The 20930-nt window shown below is 41.5% G+C and overlaps 1 protein-coding gene across 4 annotated transcripts; it reads left to right on the top strand.

Annotated features, from left to right (window-relative positions):
• The first annotated feature begins 224 nt into the window (after nt 1-224).
• myom1a (myomesin 1a (skelemin)) lies at nt 225-20871 on the top strand. 4 transcript variants are annotated; one of them, XM_068602569.1, is made up of 37 exons: nt 227-335; nt 1470-1666; nt 4721-4861; nt 5024-5210; nt 5345-5502; nt 5742-5834; nt 5967-6055; nt 6216-6260; nt 6605-6766; nt 6851-7012; nt 7671-7812; nt 8090-8289; nt 8385-8441; nt 8838-8962; nt 9148-9331; nt 9466-9640; nt 10474-10595; nt 11548-11744; nt 11979-12105; nt 12668-12852; nt 13017-13131; nt 13375-13531; nt 13654-13760; nt 14139-14183; nt 14360-14496; nt 14605-14749; nt 15367-15426; nt 15513-15580; nt 15683-15808; nt 16844-16931; nt 17035-17073; nt 17300-17405; nt 18435-18598; nt 18708-18744; nt 19017-19039; nt 19447-19502; nt 19658-20871. In XM_068602569.1, the coding sequence occupies exons 2-37, from the start codon at nt 1524-1526 to the stop codon at nt 19919-19921; spliced, it is 4431 nt and encodes a 1476-aa protein (XP_068458670.1). In that variant the 5' UTR covers nt 227-335; nt 1470-1523; the 3' UTR covers nt 19922-20871. The 4 variants fall into 4 exon arrangements, with proteins under 4 accessions (XP_068458699.1, XP_068458670.1, XP_068458688.1 ...); XM_068602587.1 differs by lacking the exon at nt 1470-1666 and having other exon boundaries at nt 228-335; XM_068602578.1 differs by lacking the exon at nt 227-335 and having other exon boundaries at nt 376-1666.
• Nucleotides 20872-20930: the final 59 nt, after the last annotated feature.

The following is a 20930-nucleotide window of genomic DNA, read 5'->3' as shown; positions in this document are numbered from 1 at the left end:
AATGAAGTGAGCAGGAGTTCAGTATAGTTTGTTTCTTCTTGTCTGGTTGCACGGCAGAAAGCTCCACATGTGCAGCTCGCAGCGGAGGGCCAAGCGAGCCGAGGAGCCTCTGCTGGGCCGTCTCATGGTCTAAATTTAAAGCTGCCCCAGCCTTAAAAGGTCGTGACGGTGTCTTGAGCATTCTGCCGAGTGGCAGCATTATTTTTGTTCAGTGGACTGTCGTCCTGTCCACTGCCCTCACCCCGCTGCTTTGCCCGGATCTGAACTTGCTTTAGCTCTTTTTGGAATAGCACACCCTTTCTCTCATTTTCAACTACTGTGGATTCCTAGTTGTGGTGAGTGATATATAAATATGTTGTATGTCATTTGCTCCTATTTTAAAATCTCGAATCAGGCCCGAGGCCTTCTTTTAACCTCTTTGTTGTTATTGTTATTATTTTTAATAATGTGATGTAATTCAGATATTTAGTTTTCCACTGTACTAACCAAGCTTTCGTCATTTATATCTACAGTGTCCTTGTAGTTTAGACTGCATGTGTCATTGAAGTGAAATTCAATCCTAAAAGTATTGCTAAACTTTGCCATAACATTCACTTGACTTTAAACGTTTTCATGTTTCCGATCTTCTCTTTCTGCACTCTGTAACCTCAAGTACAGTCTAGTTTACCTTTTATACCTCTTTACAAATCAGACACACACACACACACACACACACACACACACACACACACACACACACACACACACACACACACACACAGTGTGAGCTGCTCATGTTTTCAAGCTGTTTGACTTGAGCAGCATTGAGTCAAACCTATTCGTCGATGGATTGGTGGATCCCCAGAAAATGTATCAGCAACCATCTTGCTAACTAAATTAAGTGATAATTCCAGAAATTACCTATTAAATGTGAATATTCATGACAACTGAATACCTTTTAGGGTTTGGACTTCTGGTCGACCAAAACAAGCAGTTTGAATATGTCAAGTCTGACTTTTTGAAAGTGTGGGGGGCATTTATTTTCCTACTTATAAACCAAACATATTACATGTATGAATGGACTATTGATTAAAGCCTTAAATTAAGATATTCACAAACACACTTTACCTTTTTGGATGTTCTCATCGGTCTGTTCTGGATTTCATCACTCCACATGTCATTTTCAATTTAATCACCTCTATATTTCCACCCCTAGAGATGATTGTCCTTTTAAATGATCATGAACTCTTTAAAGACATACAACTAGCATGTAGTGTGACTCTGCTGCTCCATCACTTAACACAGTAGAAGTAGATCTTAACCAACGCTTTAACTGCTCACTCGGAAGCAAAATCACAACTCCATCCTAACAACTTTGCCATCACTTCACCGTCTCTAATACCTTTAATCACCATCTCCTGGCTTAAACTAACCCCCTAAAATAAATACAGAAATCAATTTGTAATGATAACAATGAGATTGATTTACAGAGCTGGTTAAGTAAAAGAACAGTCAACATATAAGTTGGCGGAGTGACCCTCAGGATGTCAGGATCATTACAAGTGACGCAGAAGCTGCAGCAGCAGCAGCAGCAGCAGCAGCATCACTTTGAGAGCAGCTGTTACCTGAGCACCAAGTCGTCTGTTAAACAACAGTCGTTCTCGACGTACAAGACCACCAGCCGTCGGTAAGGGGATGGGAGTGACGCAGGTGAAAGATCCAAAATATGTATGAGATGGTTGATATTTGAAAACAAAAAAAGGAAAATGGGGTTTGCTGAAAGCAACCATGCCGCTTCCATAACTTTGGAAGTGGTGAACGCATTCAAGCAGAGCTCTTTCAAATATTCAACACTGTACTTTGGCATCTGGTGTGAAGTGTGTTCAGCAGCAGAAGAGAAAGAAGAAAAAAAATCCCATGCAGCTCAAAAGTGTGTTTTTATGTAGAGCAGGTGCTGACTCTACTTGTCTTCATCTGCTCATACAGTTCATGTTCAACTTTTAATACTGCCAGGGTTTTGTATTTTTATAAGAACACATATTGTTCTCCTTGAGACTGTTGCAGAACGGCCCATTTGAAAGTATTTTGGGTCAAATTCAAGTCAACCCCCACGTCTTCATATCCATCAAAGCTCTGTTAATTGTGTTTTACAAAGCTTAAAGCAAGGCACTTCAATGCAATGGCCCAATAACTGAAAATACAGTTACACAATTATACACATTATACACACACTGTGAGTTTTGCTTTCAAAACTTGAGTCAATTCAGGTTTTTAGTAAATCCAGTTTTAAGTAGGTACAATGTCAAAGTGGTCAAGGCTGAAGTGTCTAACTTAGTCTCAAGTTGTTAACTATTTAATTCTACATAGCAAGAGTATGGAGCTCATATTTGACAGAAAGAGCGCAATTCTGTTTATGTACTTTAATCTTTGACCAGTCCAAAGCTAATTAGCAGCTGTATTAAAACACAGTAATCCAAATCCCAGTGAATGCACAAAGACAACAACAACAACAACAACAAAATAGAGCCGCAACAATTAGTAAGTAAGTTGAAAGTTGATCAACAATGTTAACCAGTAACTATTATTTATGATAAATTGATCATAAGTATCGCTGACTTTTTTGGGGGGGGTTGTTTGTTTTCCATGCTATTGAATTAAATATCTTTGGTTGATTGGACTAAATAAGCAATTTAAAGACGTCATCATCTTAAATGCACCGTGCATTTTCACTGCTTTAGCATATTTTAGAGACCAAACAGTTTGATCAGTTAATTGAAGTCGTTGTCAGATTAATAAATAATATAAATAATTGTTATCGAGAGAGATACACATGTCGATTTCTTTACACTTTACAGCCTTAATTGTATACTATTGATCTGCTGCAGGAATCAACGCGCAAAACCAAGGAAATAGTATAGTTATTAAAACTTTTTAACCTGGTGAATCTCATGTTTGGTCATCTTTGTGACATTCTGTGTGGGGCTTGATCAAAGTCAAGTCTTGTGTAAGTGGGACTCTCTAGCAAACACAGCACCTTTTTAGATTAATGTGTCTGTGTGGCGTCAACATGTAATATTGTCAGAGTCTCTCTTTGTCCTTCAAGCTGCAGAACTCGGTGTCCACATTGGAACCATGAGAGCTTTCTAAACGGGGGTCAGGGGAGGAATGTCAGCTGTAGTGAATGGCTGCCAGAACTATTTCTGTAGGCAGGACATGAGACGTTCCCATTAGGCCAACTGTAAAGACACTGTATGGACGTCATGAAACTGCAAGCGGTCATGCGCCGTCTTCCTCTGACGTTTAATAGTTAATAACTCTAGAAAGACTTGGTCTTAGTCATAGTCTTGGGCCATTTAGATGTCACTTTGATGAGTCAATGGTATTCCCTTTTAAAGGTTTGTCACAAGTACACCTTGTGTCTGTTAGAAAGTTTTACAGTTGGCACTTGAACTATGAAATCTTGAGTTTGACGCCAATACTTCATCTTCTCAGACTGCTTTTATCAGCAGTAAAACTTTTCATAGCTTTTGACTTTCTTATACCCTCAACAAAGACTGCCTTCCAACACACCTGGTGAGTCAGCACTATAGGAATACCTTTTTGACACTGCAGAGATCCTTTTTGAGACTCTCTCCATCTGTCTGCCTCTGCTGTGCTCCTTCCATCAACTTGATCCGACCTCACCAGTATGAATAGAGTCATCAAAGCCACTTCATGCCACTGCTCCTCGAGGCCCAATGGATAAACTAGGGCAGACTTGGAGGAGATTATGAATGAAAGCAGAGCTTTAAAATGAACCTTTCTGCCCTGCTGCATATCTACCAGTTCTGGGTCCACTTATAAACCCAGCTGACAATAGAGAAGCCTGAGGGGCTGATGGGTAAATGAGTCAGAGTGTAATATGGGTCAGTGTCCTTTCGAGGATGGACAGAAATACATCTTCTATTTCTAAATAACTTCTGAACCTGTCTTTATGTAATCGGCACACATCAGTACTAAAGTTCTATAAATGAAGAGAGGCAGAATGTCAATGTTGTGTATTTTCGTCTTTCACCAATTTCTTTGTCATTATGAGCATTTGTGTCATCTTTCTGCTTAGACTGAAAGAGTTTAATTCATGAATAAAGTTAGTGACAGGAAGGTAATATATTCAATCAAAGAATGACACTGGAAACATTTATAGTTTCCACAATAAGCATAAAATGAACAAAAATATATCAATCCCTGAGTACGACCCCTCGGCACCAAGTCTACTTCAGTTCTTACTACCGATGACATACATCTTTGAAAATGTGGAACAAACGTATTAAAAGACAGCTTGGTATTGTAGTTTGTAGCAAATGTGAACCAAACAAGAACAAAGAGTATATTTCATTGGGAACTGTTTTTAACTGCAGATTAATACACATTAGTTTTATAGCAGCAGAACTGTGGATGTAAAATTGTAACAACATAAACCACAGTGATCATGTTAATGGCATTGATGTAACACGTTACCCATGAGACAACATTGGATGTCTATAGTGCAGGTGTATAAGCTATATCAGACAATACTAATGGTAGGATTAACGAATTGATGTCAATCACAGCATTTAATAATAACAAAAAAACTGAATATCAGTCCTTTTAGGATACAATTTAGCCTTTATGGAGAACATAGTACACCATTACCCATTTAGAAATACCATATGATGTATGTTGGTGTTTGTCATGCAAGTGACTGTTGTCTTTCCCCACGAAGCCAGAAGACTACTGTGAAGACAGAGAAGAGCAAAGAGGTGCTCAAACTGAGCCCCCTGCCCAAGAGAGCCAAACGCACCTACCTGGCAATGGACACGGACAAGGAAGTTATCGGCTACGTCATTCCCGTATTCAGAGCCAAGTGAGTGAGGACGCTGCAAAACAACGGATGTTATGTCCTTAAATGCAAAGTAATCAACACCGCTGGGGCTAACCGTTAAGGATTTACATTTTTATTCAGGTTATTGACACTAAATGAAGATATTTTCTCATCTCACCTCAAGTTTTTGTTTGTGTGCACCAGTCATGAGGTTGTTCGCGGACTGATGGAGGCCCAGGAGGAGGAGGTTACGGAGGAGGGCATTAACTATGTGGCCATGAGGAACCTGTTTGTCAGGGAGGCCAGAGAGGCTGTGGACGTCAGAGTGGAGAAGAAAACCAGAACGACGCATATCAGGGAATCTGCCGAACGTGTGGAGCTAAGCAAGACGGTAAATCCTTCTCATTTTTTTTTTATGAATTTGCACTAACAAGGTTGCGTTTCCAAATGATCAGGTCTCTCACATGAAGCCTGCAAATGCTCATGAGCTTCATACGACACTCTGGCTTCACTCGCTTGCTATAGATGGAGGAGTGGACAGAGTTTCGTAAAAAGATGAACCCAGACAGCTTGACACACCCTCCAGAGTTCATCATTAAGCCCCGCGGACAGACCGTCTGGGAGGGCAAGACCGTGAAGCTGCACTGCACTGTAGCTGGATGGCCGAAACCCAGGATCGCATGGTAAGATACGCTCCAAGTTCCCTGGTCCCCACCTTCTCTGAGTCACAAGGAAAAGAGGCTGATGAGAGGCGATCAGTCATGTGTGTGTCATCGAGAAGTTTCCACCCAAAGCTCTCGTCATCGGCCAAATCTATTTTCCACCGCCGCGACATGAACACACACACACACATTCCTCTGCAATGACACCACGCTGAAAAGAAGGGTAAAAAGAAACAGGATGTCTTTCTTCTGTCTTCAAGGTACAAAAACAATGTGCTCATTGACGCTAAGGCCCACCCCGAGAAGTACACAGTTGAGAGCAGTTTCAACATGCACTCCCTGGAGATCAAGAAGTAGGTAATCATGAAGCTCACGCGGCACGACGTCCGCTAGAATGAATGAGATGCGCCCCAAAAATGCACATTTCCCCAAACTTAATGTTTCATGTTGGTAATTCAGCGTGTCTTCCACGTTTTAATTTTCAGCTGCGATTTCATCGACACCGCGCAGTATCACGCCTCTGCCCTCAACGTGAAAGGGGAGATTTCTTCTGTGGCTACTGTCGTTGTCAAAAGTGGGTAACGTTCTCTCCGGTCCGTCTTCTCTGCAGCTGCTCCCCCGTGCCCATATGAAAAATGTGCCCACAGTTGATCGTGCTATACTTTTGTCAAATGTGTGTCAGTGAAGTCTCTTGTTACAGATACAAGATTGATGAACAATATATTTCTCTGCAGGGTTCCAGGAGGGCGAGGAAGCAGGCCCGCTCGATCCCAAACCACGTGAGTCCACGTGATTAGTTCACAACATTTTTGATGCAAAACGATGGAAAAAGGGAATCGCTCATAGTTACAAACTCCAATCAACCTCAGCCTCAGTATTTTTGCGTCTTTTTTAGCGAACAAGCTCAACATCAATTGGCAGACGTATGAAGTTAGCCACGAGCAGCTGAACACAGATCAGCTTCTACAGCTATAGAGCCAGATGTTGTTGGGTGGAGACCAAAATGGAGCTAAAAGAAGAGTATTATGTCGTAATATGTCAATGTTGTGTCCCAAAAAGTAAATAAATGCAAGTTGAATGTTTTAACAGCGGTATTTTTCATTCTTCCATTTTCCCCCTGCAGATGGTTTCTGCGCTGAGCATGGTGTCACCTTCCAAACAACCATCATTGACAAATTTGAAGTGGCCTTTGGCAGTGAAGGCGAAACAATGAGTCTGGGCTGCACTGTCATCATCTATCCCACTGTGAAGAAATACCAGCCTGAGGTCGTGTGGTCCAGAAACTGTAAGTAGACAAAGAATGATGGAACTAGCATTTGGCCTGTTTTAATGAATCCACACGGCTTCTGTGTTTGGCTTCTCCCACCAGCCGTCCCTCTGAAGCCCTCTAAATGGGTGCACACCCACTGGTCCGGGGAACGAGCCACCCTCACACTTGTCCACCTCAACAAGGAAGACGAGGGCATGTACACCCTGCGCGTCAACACCAAATCTGGCTTCGATACGTACTCTGCGTATGTGTTTGTCAGAGGTAGGGGCCTGGTCGATGTTTCAACTGAAGCTTTTGATTTCACTGAAAAATAAGAGGAAGTCTCGAAATTGAGCCTTTTTTGTTTTGTATTCAAGTTCAAATGTATCTCATTTACGACGCCACTTAGCCTGAAGTCTGCTGATTTATGCAGTTTTGAGCAACCGCATTATGTGTAAGGTAAAGCAACGTATTGCACATCATCACACACACAGACCTGGTCAGGAAGCATTTACTTCTGCTGTGTCTTGAAGTGACACAACGCTCTCTATGAGGTGTTTGGTTTCCTCTCAGACGGCTTATTTATATATATCTATATATATAGATATATGTATATATATATCTATATATACATATATATATAGATATATATCTATATATATATATACATATGTGTGTTTTTTCTGCATGTCAGAAAAGTCAATCTGATAAGATATTTTTGGAGGTTTATGCACATCAGGGAATCTTCAAAATCCCCTTTTAATGTTACCAAGATGAAAACTAATCGTTTATACTGCTGCTGTACTGTAGAGGCGTAAGTAGGTCAGAAAGTGGAAACTGAGTATGTAATGGAGATCAACCTGATTTAGAAACAGCGCTACTCACAAGTATGTATGTGTGTGTGTGTGTGTGTGCTTTTCTGCGTGTCCTGCTCTGCCAGATTCCGATGTGGAGGTGGAGGGGGTTCCTGTGGCCCCCCTTGATGTGCGCTGTCATGATGCCAACAAGGACTATGTGGTGGTGACCTGGAAGCAGCCAGCGGTGGAGGGCAGCAGCTCCATCCTGGGATACTACATCGACAGGTTGGAAAGTGTTTGCCAGAGACATTATTTTACAGATTCATCGGGTCATGATACACTCCTACATGCAGACACTGGTTGATTCGATAATTTTGCAGGCACATGGCACGACTCCAAATTCATCCTATATTCAGGCCAAACTGGCATCTCCGCGGATGCTAAACTAAAACACCCACGCGCATACCGACCCGTCTATTGCAGCTGTCAGTCAGTCACTGTGAATTACAATGTTGCTCGTGGTGTTCACAGATCTATCATCTCCTATGTGTTTTCCATGCAGGTGCGAGGTGGGCACTCACCACTGGGCTCAGTGTAATGACGCCCCAGTGAAGTACGCCCGCTTCCCCGTCACAGGACTGGTGGAGGGGCGTTCTTATGTCTTCAGGGTGCGCGCCTTGAACAAGGAAGGAGTCAGCCGTCCTTCCCGCGTCTCTGAGGCCGTTGTTGCCATGGATCCCTCCGACCGAGCTCGCCTCAGAGGTGAGAGACACACCGGAGTCCTGCTGACACACTGCAACAAACAACACCTGTCTTTTTTTTATGTATATTTTATTTTGTTTTGTTTTTTCCAACAGCCGGCCCCTCAGCTCCTTGGACTGGGATGATCAAGTTCACAGAGGAGGATCCCACTGGTTTGAAAGTTTTAAACTCTTCAACTAAATAGTGTCGTAATGTTAGTTATTTTAATTTCCAGGTGTGTCATTAGTTAAAAGTGACGTGGCATTTTATACTGACTAATGGGGCTGCGCTCTGATTTAGAGCTGATTGAGTTCACTAATTCTTTTAATAGACATTCACTAACCTAAATCAAATATTATTCAGCTAAAGTTCTGTGTGAACATTGAACACTGTTTAATTTAAAAGTTTGGCACATTTTGTTAAATGGGTTTTGTAGAAAACATAATATTCCTCTGAATAAGCTTGTTTTGGTGTCAGTATGACATTTTTTTTGAGTGACAACCAGCCCAAGTGACTTGTGCTCACTGTAAGTACAGTCACCTGAAGCGACTTCCCTCTTGACTCCTCAGTGGGAATTGTCCCCGGAGAACCTTCGGATGTTGTGGTTACTGAGGCCACCAAGAGCTACGTGGTGCTCGCCTGGAAGCCTCCAATCCAGAGGGGTCACGAAGGAGTCATGTATTACATTGAGAAGGCGAGTAGAAAAGGTCGCCTCATCCTCTTATTTAAAGCCACAAGCCCCAATAGCTTGGGAATCGCTGCGTTAAGCCTGATGCAGAATTTGCGGCTATTTATGTGTTTTCAATTATTTTGTCTGTGTTAATGGATGGGATATTTTTTTTGGCAAGTGTTTTTATACTGGCTACCTGTCCACCACAGTGTATGTCAGGGACAGACACCTGGCAGAGGGTGAACACTGGCATGCCAGTCAAGTCTCCCCGCTTCGCCATGTTTGACCTGGAAGAGGGTAATTCCTACAGCTTCCGCGTACGCTGCTGCAACTCCGCTGGTGTGAGCGAGCCCTCTGTAACCACAGGAGAGACCACGGTCGGAGATAAACTGGGTGAGCTGTATTATCTATATTATGGACAGGTGTTACAGTTCATGATATCGCAGATTTATTGTCCACAGACTGCAGGTCCTTCCTGCATTATGTTCCGTCTGATCCCAATTCATGATGTCTCCAATTCTTTACAGATCTGCCCTCAGTTCCGGGCAATCCAGTTCCCACCAGGAACACTGACACCTCAGTGGTGGTCTTCTGGGCGGCCTCTAAGGATGTGAAACACCTGGTCGGCTACTATATTGAATATAGCGTGGTGGGCACTGAAGAGTGGATTCCGTGCAACAACAAACCTGTCAAGCAGACCAGGTATGTACTGTCAAAGAAAAGTCTGAGTTCACAAGTTCAATATTAATTTGAAAGTACGGTCCCATAATTTACTCATGGTTGTCGTAAACAAAAATGTTATTTAAACATTTAATGTATGGAGCAGTATTTACTGTCGCTGCTCCAGTGGTTGAAATACATAATGGGTTGTATTGGTGTTCAGGTTTGATAACTTCAAACTGGAGGTGCAAACTGGTTTAATACAAAATCTATATAATAATAATAACAAAAATAATGACAAATGTCTCTGACTTGTTTTTTTTAATTTAATTAGTGGAATCTTTTTATTGTCATTTTAGTTTTGCTGTGGTGAAGTTTGCAACTCCTCACTAGGAACATATGTGTCATTTATTTACTTGTTTTTGATCAGTTTGGCTGTCTTAACCATAGAGCATACATTTTGTCAAAGGCGTAAGTATTTGAAAGTTTAACCTCAGCTCTATAATAAACTGTGTCGTAAAAACATAAATCCCCATTTGGATCCATTAAAACCCACATTTTTGACCATGCAATTGCTACAGCGTAAAATCACTTAGTCTATTAGATCATGCCATCAATCTCGAGCCCTGGCTACAAAAAATACCAATGTGTCAAAATCAATGTTGTCGCCAATCATTGACATATCCCAGACTGAAAACAACAATTTACTGTTGAAGATAATCCAAAACAAACCGTCAAAATGAATGAATATCTGCTAGTGATGCCAGTTTTTTTTGACAAAGATAGGTCTGTCCTTCAAAGACATTAGAGTGAGGCACAATAGTCAACTCCTATTATTTATTGTGTGAAGATAATATGACTCTTTACACTTTCAGGTTTGTGTGCCACGGCCTGACTACGGGGTCAAACTGCGTGTTCAGGGTCAAAGCGGTCAACGCTGCTGGATACAGCCAGAGCTCCTCCAATTCTGATGCTGTGGTTGTGCAGGCGGCCATCTGTGAGTGTCCTCTCAACTCATCTCCATTTTTCCACTTTGCCTGTAGCAGCCAAGCTATACTCTCGCCGTCTGCTGATTCCTCCTGGCTATTTTTAAACATTTAATTATTCAGGGAATGATCGCTGAAAATGTACACTTGTATTCACTTCAACACATTCACACGCACACAACCTACAGCCCTCTGCTGAGAACCTCTTAACTCATCTTCGTTCATGAAATATCTTTCATCCATTGTTTTCCTTTTTCCTAACCAAAAATGTGTCACCGTTATTCTCGGGGACTGTACAGATATTATGTAAGATTCTCCTCCGATCGATTAGCCACCAGAGTATCTTCTCTAGTTCCTGTATATCCGTAGTTTAATTAATGAATTCAGGTGGCGCACGTTTATATGTGGCTGCTGGTTGAGATATTTGCATGAGCCTGCCTCACATACTCATCACTAACACTGGATGTTGTCAGTTTGCTGTTCCTCATCCCTTCATTTATTAGTGACAAAGTTCAAGAAAACAAAAGATAATGCTTTACGATACTTAATGCAGGTATTGATTTGTTTTTGCTTGAGTTCTGTTTTGCTTTTTGCCAAGGTGAAGGCTAAAGCATTGTGTTCGTAAAGAGCATGAGCCTAACGAGAGACTCGTCTGGCTTTCGGAGATTTCCGTAGCGTGAAAGTTATCCTGCTTCTGGCCTCGCGTGTAAGTACTTCATCCATTACAATGACCCTAAAAGAGTGTGTTGCTTGTGTGTTCAAAGCATGTCGCATGTTCAACTGTCCACTAATGAGACCTAAGATCTATGAAATATCCGGGTAGTGCCAGGCCATCTGTATGCGATCATCGTCATGAACGGGAAAACAAACAAATAGGGTCTGAGTAGCTGAAAAATGATCTTCTTGAACACACTTCATCATTTTTTTGTCTCCTCTTACAATAAATAAAACCTTTCTTCGCAGCCGTCCCTGGAAAGGCCACTGGTGTGACCCTGCTGGAGGCTGTGAAGGACTACATGATGCTGGCCTGGACCGAGCCTGCTAGCAATGGAGGAGCAGATATCAGGGGATACTTCGTGGACTACAGGACAGTGAAGGGAGACGTCGTTGGAAAATGGCATGAATTGAACCTCAAGGCATTGACTACTACCTCCTACAAAGTAAGTTTGCTGATTTCAAACACCCGTGAATCAAAATTCCTATTAAATTATGTTGGCTTTTCTACGAACAAAGGAAACATAATGTCGTCATTTACTGCAATGTCTCAAGCTTGAAGGCAGTTTGAACCTTTTCATTCAATGAAGCTCAAATTAGTTTATCTACTTCATTTACATGTGTCAGCCCAAAACAGGTGTTTTAATCTCATCCTCATATCTGCATTTTGTGTCTTTTAGGCTGAGAACCTGAAGGAGAACGTCTTCTACCAGTTCCAGGTGCGCGCCATGAACATGGCAGGTGTGAGTAAAGCCTCTCAGCCTACTTCAGCTCTGGAGTGCAAGGAGTGGACTATTACTGTGGCAGGTATGACGGACAGCATACTGACCAAAACTTTGGGTCATTAGATATGAGAGAGGAACGAATTAGACAATTATTCGACTAGCGGGTTGACAGAAAATGAATTGGCAATTATTGATGATCAATTTATCTTTTAAGCTATTTCTAAGTAAAAATGCGAAACGTTTCTGTTCCTAGCTTTTCAATTGTTAGAATGTGATTGTTGATCGTGATCAAGAAAATAATTGTCTAATGGTCAGCATTATTATACATGAGTAACAGATGCTAGTCTGAAAAAAAGATCCCTCTCTTTGCATTCAGAGACCTCAATGCATTTCAGAGACAGTAACAGCCTATTCATGGGATTTTGTGCAATGCCAAAATGTATAATATACTTTAGAAAAGAATTTAACCAGCATTCCCTTTCAATAAATACAATTGAATTTTAAAAAAAAATACATTCAAATATACTTTTTGGAAATGTTTATCCTAAAATACACAGGATTTGCATTCCATTCTTGAAAAGCTCACTGTACTGAACATCTTGTTACAGAGTGTTTGAGAACATCATCTCTATTTCTGCTCCCAGGTCCTCCTGTTGGTCTGCGTGTGCTGGAGGTCCGTGACACCTCCGCCGTGGTCCTGTGGGAGCCGCCCGCCTTCAATGGCCGCACTCCGGTCAATGGCTACTACATGGACGTCAAGAAGGCTTCTGCCGGAGAGGAAGGCTGGAAGGCTGCTCACGAAAAGGTCAACAAGATGAAATACATGAAGGTGAGGATGCTGAAGAGATTGTTGGATTGGATCTTCCTGAACTGCAGTTATTTACCTTTCCAACAACAATGCGTGCATCTCTATGTGATATGTACGGAAGTGAAATAATGAGGACAGCGGTCTTCTAACTATCCATCCCGTCGACTCCTCTCGGGCCGATTCAGGTGACGGGGCTGAAGTCGGGTACATCCTACGTCTTCCGTGTTCGTGCTCAAAATCTGGCTGGAGTTGGAAAGCCCTCAGCAGTCTTGGGTCCAATCCTGGCCCAGACTAGCCCTGGTGAGCGTGATTTGTTATGTAACTCACACATTCAGTTGCATTAGTGTTCCTACGCAGGTCTGGGAAAGTACTAATCGATGAATTAACTTTTTGTATAGCTAAGTAGACTATCATGTCTTATGTTTTATTATTTTCTCCTGTAATGACTGTAACCGTGAGTTTTTAAGAGCTGAAATCTTAAATGCCAGTAGTGCACACACACACACACACACATACAGTAAGCATTTGCTCTCTGTTCCCCAGACACCAAAGAGATTTATGTGGACGTTGATGACGATGGTGTGATCTCTATGATATTTGAGTGCTCCGAGATGAAGGAGGGCTCTGAGTTTGTTTGGTCCAAGAATTACCAGACCATAACAGACACCTCTCGCCTGACTATTGTCACTGAACGGGGCAGGTAAATGTTATTTAAGTGCCCCGCGGAGGGACCCAATTGACTCTCTCGCTCTTGTTTCAGGCTTGTGTGCAAAGGCCATGTTTTCCTCATACCTTGTCGTCCCTGCGTGTCCTTATCTCCAGGTCCAGAGCTATCTTCAACAATCCCTCCGTGGAGGATCTGGGCATCTTCTCCTGTGTGGTCACCAACACTGACGGCTTCTCCTCCAGCTACACACTCACCGAGGAGAGTGAGTCCGCCCACACTGTTGGCATCTCTCTGCTCCGTTTGAGCTTGAAACTTGATTCACTTGTTATTTGTTTGGGTGACGTCGGTGCTCAAGGTGTGAGGCGGTCTTGAAGGACTGTCTTTGTTATATTTGACCTCTGTTACACTCTGGTGTCTGTGTGTGTTTGTCTGGAAAGTTGCTTCAAATTATTCAGTGAGTTTCCGTTCAAGTTGTTGTCAGAGCCGAGGCTGTACTTGACACTGAGTATTTCTGTCGGCATTAATAATGTACTCTTATAAAATACTGTCAGACTAGTAGTGGAGACGTTGATGCTGAATGGTTTTGATATTCACCCATTTTGTTGCTGCTGTTGTTGCTGTTGTTGTTGTCACCTGACAGGTCTCAAGCGTCTTCTGGACATCAGCCATGAACACAAGTTCCCCGGTGAATATCCAACCACTGCACATAAACTACCAATCCCTTTTATGCGTTTTCTTTTATTGCTTATCAAGGCGTTAGATTTTATTCATCGATGCGCTCCAGATACACAGGTTTCTCTTAGAAATTGTATTTACTAAGCCTTTGTTACTTGCATAATTAAAACAAATGTGTTTTATCAGTTATTCCCTTCAAGAGTGAAATGGGCATGGAGCTGCTGGAGAAGGGTCGCGTGCGTTTCTGGACACAGGTGGAGAAATGCACTTCGGCCTGCCAAGTGGATTACGTCTTTAATGATGTCCTCATTACTCAGGGAAAGGTAGGAATCATGACTTCCTTCCATGTCGTCCTGTGAGTCCAATTATAGTTGCAAGTTGTCTTCCACTAACTGATCCGCCCGGGTTTGCTTGTACGTTTCTGCTTCCAGAAATACACAATGAACTTCGACAAGTCCACCGGCATCATTGAAATGTTCATGGACTCTTTGGAGGTCAGCGATGAGGGAACGTTCACCTTTAACCTGGTGGATGGAAAGGCGAAGGGCACAACCAGTCTGGTGCTCATTGGAGATGGTGAGTCCTCAAATGCAGTTTTTTATATCCATGTTGAGGTTCACAGATTTTCCATGATGTAAGTTTTAACTGTGGAAATGGAATAGACCCCCCAACCAAAAGATGACTTTTTGAAGGCTACAAGCTCAAAGCCTTCCTTTAATGCAGTGGTTCTCAACCTGTTTTTCAGTGATGTACACCATGTGAAATATGTTTTCAGCTAAATACCAGCGCAAAGCATTTTTGGTTGTAAAAATGACACACAGGGCCGTAATACACAGCGCTATGACATCAGTGGCTGATTTATAATAGAATAAATACAATTTTGTTCATGAATTTACACATATATATATTGTATTCAGTATTTATTAAATAGCTATTTTCAAAGGATTTTTGAATGGATGCAAATTATTTAAATTATATATATATATAATGTATATATATATATATATATTTTTTTTTAATATCACATGTGCCCTGGAGTGCCTTCACGTACCCTCATTTGAGAGCCACTGCTCTCCTGGGTGTGTTGCATGTGCTGCAGTTTAAGTATGTGTCCATTGAGGGGCAGCAGCAGACCACCTTTCCTTACTGTCATGTCCGCCAGCTGATTTTCTGATGCACTTCTCCCTATCCAGAGTTCAGGGAGCTCCAAAAGAAATCTGAGTTTGAGAGGGCAGAATGGGTCAGGAAACAAGGTGAGGCTTCTCACTTATCACTGTCACAAGCTCAACACCAACTGCACAAGTGTGTTTCCTCATCAGTTTTCTTTGACTATCCACAGGTCCTCACTTTGTCGAGTACCTTGGGTTCACTGTTACTAAAGAATGTAACGTGCTGTTGAAGTGCAAGGTAAGAAAAGTGATTGTGAAATAGTTGTACTATTAAAAGGAGCATGACAAATGCATCCCAGGCAACGGAACTTAATTGCATTGCTCTTCTTTCCCTCCACAGATAGGAAATGTCAGACCAGAGACTGAGATCACCTGGTCTAAGGACAGCATTGAGATTGCGGAGGATGATGAGGACGCGAAGAAAATCGAGAAAAAGGACAGCGACCTGACCTTTAATATCGGAAAGGTCAGCCCATTAGACAGAGGCTGTACATTGTGGGGAGCCATGAGCTTTATGAGCAAAGAGCGAGAAGCGTCGCTTCTGATGCAGCTGTGCTTCCATCGTAGACCTAGACGAGATGCTACGCTGCCAACCATCCCTCTCTGACACACAGATTAATAAATGATGAAACACTTTTAAAAATATTCACAGTCCCGCTGGTGTGCTGCTACAGTGAGCATGTCGGACATGGGAGTTAGAGTAGACGTTTTGGGTACAACAGACTCCATTTTGGCGCTTTTTGCCTTTAATTCTTATTCTAATGTTGTACATTTTGATATTATAGACAATAGATCATGCTATTCAACATTTATGCCCATATAGTGTTAATACAGTATATGGTTTATCTGTGTGATTCATTCTTAAACACTCCATTTCTAACACTCTATTCAATTTAACTCCTCTGGCCAATTTACTCAAACATTTTAAAACTGAAAAGCTGTTTTTTATTTTATGGTATTCATCTGGTTTGTCCGTCCGATTTATGGCCAATGCAGTTATATTGATGTTTCAAGGTACCTGTACATTGAAATTGTATAAACATCACTCATAAAGAGAGGGTTGGTGTCATTGCATGAGCTCAGGAGAGGTGGCCCGTCCATTGCCACTCCGGTCATCGCACTTGCATTAACTGGCTTATCCATCTAATTCACAGTGGGTTATTAAGCAAGACAAACCGAAAGAAAAAGGAGGAAAAAAGCCAACTGCAGAGGATGTTCCACCACCACCAAGACCCAAAGTCTGGACATAATCATTGCTGCCATAAGTTCTCTAATTTATCTGTGTGTCCTCCTCGTCTCACCTTTTTCATGTTTCCCTTTTAACGCCTGCAGCATCCCGGGCAGAAGAAAAGCTTGCCTTTTCTGCCTAGCTGGTCTCTGTCTGGATGTTCTACTGTCTATTATCTGTCCCAAGAATTATACTGTATTCCGCCTCTTTGATTTAAAAGAGAATTCATGGCTGCCTCAAGGATACTGAAATGTATTGTACTTCGAACTCTAGATCTCCAAGGCGGATGCAGGTACTTACGAGGTCATCCTGAGGGACGACAGAGGCAAAGATAAAAGCATTTTCAGTCTGATGGACGCAGGTAAAGTCCCTTTCATAAATTTCTGTGAGTGAAAAAGTGGTGCTAAAAGTCTTGCACACAAAAAAGGTGATTAATTGCTGTTGGCATCCTTTTGTATCCCCAGGATACCAAGCTGTAATGAATGAGCTGTTCAGGGTTATTGGTGAGTCATTAAACGTCACACTTCAAACAGCAATAAAGTATCAGGCGGTCGAAAAACACCAGCAGAATGTGCACATTTACAGTACTCTTCCACTGCATGAACTATTAAAAGCTAGACTGAAACATTTCACGATAAAAAATGTAGAAATATTTAATTACATACCATGAATCCATATGGTTTCCGCGGCATGAAGATAAACGCCTGCCTTTTACTCTTTTCTTTCTAGCCAACTCCTCCACTGATATCAAAGTCATCAGTACTGAACATGGCATCATCCTGTACTCCGAGGTCACGTATTACAACGAGGAACAGCGTGTCGGTTGGCTGCACAAGTATGTAAAAACAACCTCATTCACAACATAATTTTTCATCTCCTGTCTGGCATAAACACGTGCAGTTTGTCATGAAGTACACAGGCACAAACAAGTATGAACACAATCATTTAAATTGTATAGCTTCATCAAGTGTGACTAAACTTGGATCCTGAAGTTAATGAAATCAATAAAATATGCCTGTATTTACACAATGTGAAATATTTTCACACGTATTATGAAATAGTTAATTTATTTCCTAGGGACAACACAAATGAACACAATGTAAATCGATGCTAATTTCTCCCTACAGTTTTTGGGTAGGTTGATGTTATACATTCAAATAAAAAAAGCCGTATAAAAATCAGACGGAACAACATCAAAGCACATATACTGTAAAGAAAATGTAATAAATAAATTAAAAAAACAGACACATAGACGGTCAGAACTTTACAACGCACCAAATATCACAAAGGACTACAAATATGTATTGTCACTAAGGAAGTGTGGAGCACAAGATATGTCAAATATCATATTGCTATAGTTGTTTCTTCAAGTGTGAGGCTCTCTCTCTCAAATGAGGTGGTAGTGTTTTCCAGCCATGTGATGCTTGAAAAGAAAAAGGCTTTTTGTCAAAGACCTCCTTTCGGTTGTTTTTACATGTCTGTGACCAATTAGTAAAGTAGTTGAGGGAGAATAATTGACTGCATAAAAGTTATTTTCCACTTTCCACTGCTGACTAATATCGCAGCATAAGAAATTAATTAAATTGATCAATTTGGACTCTAATTGTCAGCCTTAGCTCATAATACTCTCACAAGCTATAAGAAAACAATCCACAGATGGGGACAAAAGCTCACTAACCACTAGTGATGCAGCCCACATAGATGAAATCTCTCCTTTTGGTATAATACAAGGATGACTGTGCAGACTTTAAACGTCGACTGCGATTGCTGCTCTCCTGTCTGAATCTTGCATTTCAGTGTAATTGATACTTTCAGTAAACAGACCAGTTTTAATTGATCTCTACATTTCCCATTTTTCCATTAGAGATGCTAAGATTGCCGCCTCAGAGAGAGTTAAGTCAGGAGTCACAGGAGAGCAGCTTTGGCTTAAAATCAATGAGCCCACTGAGAAGGACAAAGGCAAATACTCCATGGACATCTTCGATGGCAAGGACGGTGTAAAGAGAGCCTTTGATCTGACTGGCAAGGGTGAGGAAAACTGCTAAAGTCAAACAAGAAAGAAAATAACTCATTGCTGTGCTAAAATGTGCCATTTACTTTGGCTATTTTGTCTGTAACTATTTATAATTTGTTGCAGCATGGGAAGAGGCATTTGAAGAATTCCAAAGACTCAAGTAAGTAAATAAACTCATCTGACTGAATTCTTCTGCTGTGTAATTCTGAAGAGGATGTTTACACAAATAAATACTAGCAGTCATCACAAACTTAAAATAGACTATATGTACTTTGTGAGCTATTTCAGAGGAACTCAAAAATACATTGCTTGGAATTGTTTTTCTTTTAGAATATAAAATGTTCGCAACCTTTCTGACCTATGATATCATTTAAGGATGCTTCTGACAATGTCCGTCTCCTTCCTTCCTTCTTTCCTTCCTTCCTTTCGTAGGATGGCAGCCATCGCAGAGAGAAGTACGTGTTTTTTTAATCTAGGTTCCTCCCATGAGACATGATGTAACATTTACTTGGACGTAGAAGCTATTTCAGTTTTACTATCGTTTTAAACTTGGGTTCAGTGGAATTAAAGATACATGAGTGTGTTGGTCATCATATTTTCAAGTTCCCATTGAAAGAACATTCTTTCCAGAGGATTCAATTATTTAAATATATTTCTGCAATGTTGGATTGACCAAAAGGACATTTCCAGCCAAAGCCTATTCAAATCAATAATGAATACAGTCAAGGTAAAATATGACAAAACGTTTTATGAAGGATGGTTCAGTCAGTGTCTGTTAATATTTAGTTGTCAACCAGTCCACGGGTTGACTGACTAATGGTTGCTTCTTGCTTCTTGGCTCACTCTTATATTTCTTGTTTAGATCGTGCTCGTGTTATTGGAGGCTTGCCAGATGTGGTTGCCATTCAAGAGGGCAAGGTAAATAAATTAGATAGTCAGTGTGTTAACACACACTCTGTCCCACCGTCCTCTTTCGCTTTCATTGTCTCATTGATTGGAGCGTCTCTTTTCTCTGTGCAATCAATATTCGTACGACACACGTTAAACCCCTGCAATCCTCTCGTTCTCTTTAGTCCTTGAACCTGACTGGCAATGTCTGGGGCGAGCCCACGCCTGAGGTGAGCTGGACAAAGAACGACAAGGAGCTGGTATCTAACGAGCGCTACCAGCTCAAGTTCGAGCACGGCAAGTTTGCCAGCATCACAATCGCCGCCGTCACCACAACTGACTCTGGCAAATACGCCCTCCTGGTCAAGAACAAGTACGGCAAAGAGGCTGGCGAGTTCACAGTCAGCGTCTACAACCCGGAGGAGGAGGAGAACAAAGAGAAGAAATGATAAAAAGAAAGGAGAATGCAGTGAAATTAAGTTAAGCAGGAAAGGATGAACAACTGGGCTATTTCCAAAGCATTTTACCCCGGGCACATGCCGGTGCACTGAGCAGTTTAAATAAATGATTAATACAACTGCTTCCTCGTGCCTCTTTCATGTGCTGGGCTAAAGAGCTTGGGGCATTGCTTGTCGCGGAAGAAAACAATGAATGTGAAACAGAGAAGGTAATAGTGTGCTTAGTAGGTGCTTGACTTGTCTCCTGTCCGAGTTCAGCGGTAAATGTAATGTTGAATCATTGAGTTATTGTTTTAGCCTGCAAAACAAAACAGTTTCATCAAACTATTACATTTAGAAAAACTTTTGACCTTTGAACTGATCGAGTTATGTAATGTAAACAATAAAGGGGGAAAGAAACTGAGGTTATGAACTTCCTACCTGCTATTTGCTTTGTATTGTGAGCGATTGGAAAAACGTGTTTGTGGATGTGTCAGATGCTTCACTGATTACATGTCGAGCTCTTGGTGTCTAATTCAACAGGTATTATGTTGAAATAGGACTCTGTGCATGTATGTTATTTGTGGTTGATGTCCTGTTTGAAGCGTCTATGTTTAGAACTTGTTGTAGGAGAGGCAGAGCAGGTAAACACTTACGTTGAGCGGAATAACACACAATTGAAACTGGTTCATTTAAGCTTTCAGATGAAGGCCTCCACGTTGAACAGTCATAACTTGCATGCCTTTCGATGTCTTACAATAGAACTTGTGAACGTCAGACGCCGTCAGAAATGTGTTCAAAGAGGGGGGAATGTTGTATTTCAAGTAAAGTATAATGAAACCCTAGAGATAAACTGCCCTGCAGCATTGTTGGGCTCTGTGTCTAAGCGACAAGTTAACCTAAAGACTGTTTCCCCTTCAGGTCACTCCTTGTAATAAAGGTGCACATGCTTTAGAGAGGTTTCCCTTTGTCCTGACGTCATTTTACATATACTAAAAGTTTACTTCTTGAGAAAAATGCA

The sequence above is a fragment of the Clinocottus analis genome, unplaced genomic scaffold (genome assembly GCF_023055335.1).
Source record: "Clinocottus analis isolate CAN_PGR_092001 unplaced genomic scaffold, fCliAna1.0.p SCAF_11, whole genome shotgun sequence".
Lineage (NCBI taxonomy): Eukaryota > Metazoa > Chordata > Actinopteri > Perciformes > Cottidae > Clinocottus > Clinocottus analis.
This window is presented reverse-complemented; position numbering and strand designations above follow the sequence as displayed.

Bases quoted from the DNA above. Each gene is read 5' to 3' on its own strand.
- myom1a (XM_068602569.1), top strand. From the start codon at position 1,524: ATGTCAGGATCATTACAAGTGACGCAGAAGCTGCAGCAGCAGCAGCAG. The intron at 5,835-5,966 runs GTAGGTAATCAT...TTTAATTTTCAG, and splicing joins CACTCCCTGGAGATCAAGAA to CTGCGATTTCATCGACACCG. The intron at 12,853-13,016 runs GTGAGGATGCTG...GGGCCGATTCAG, and splicing joins ACAAGATGAAATACATGAAG to GTGACGGGGCTGAAGTCGGG.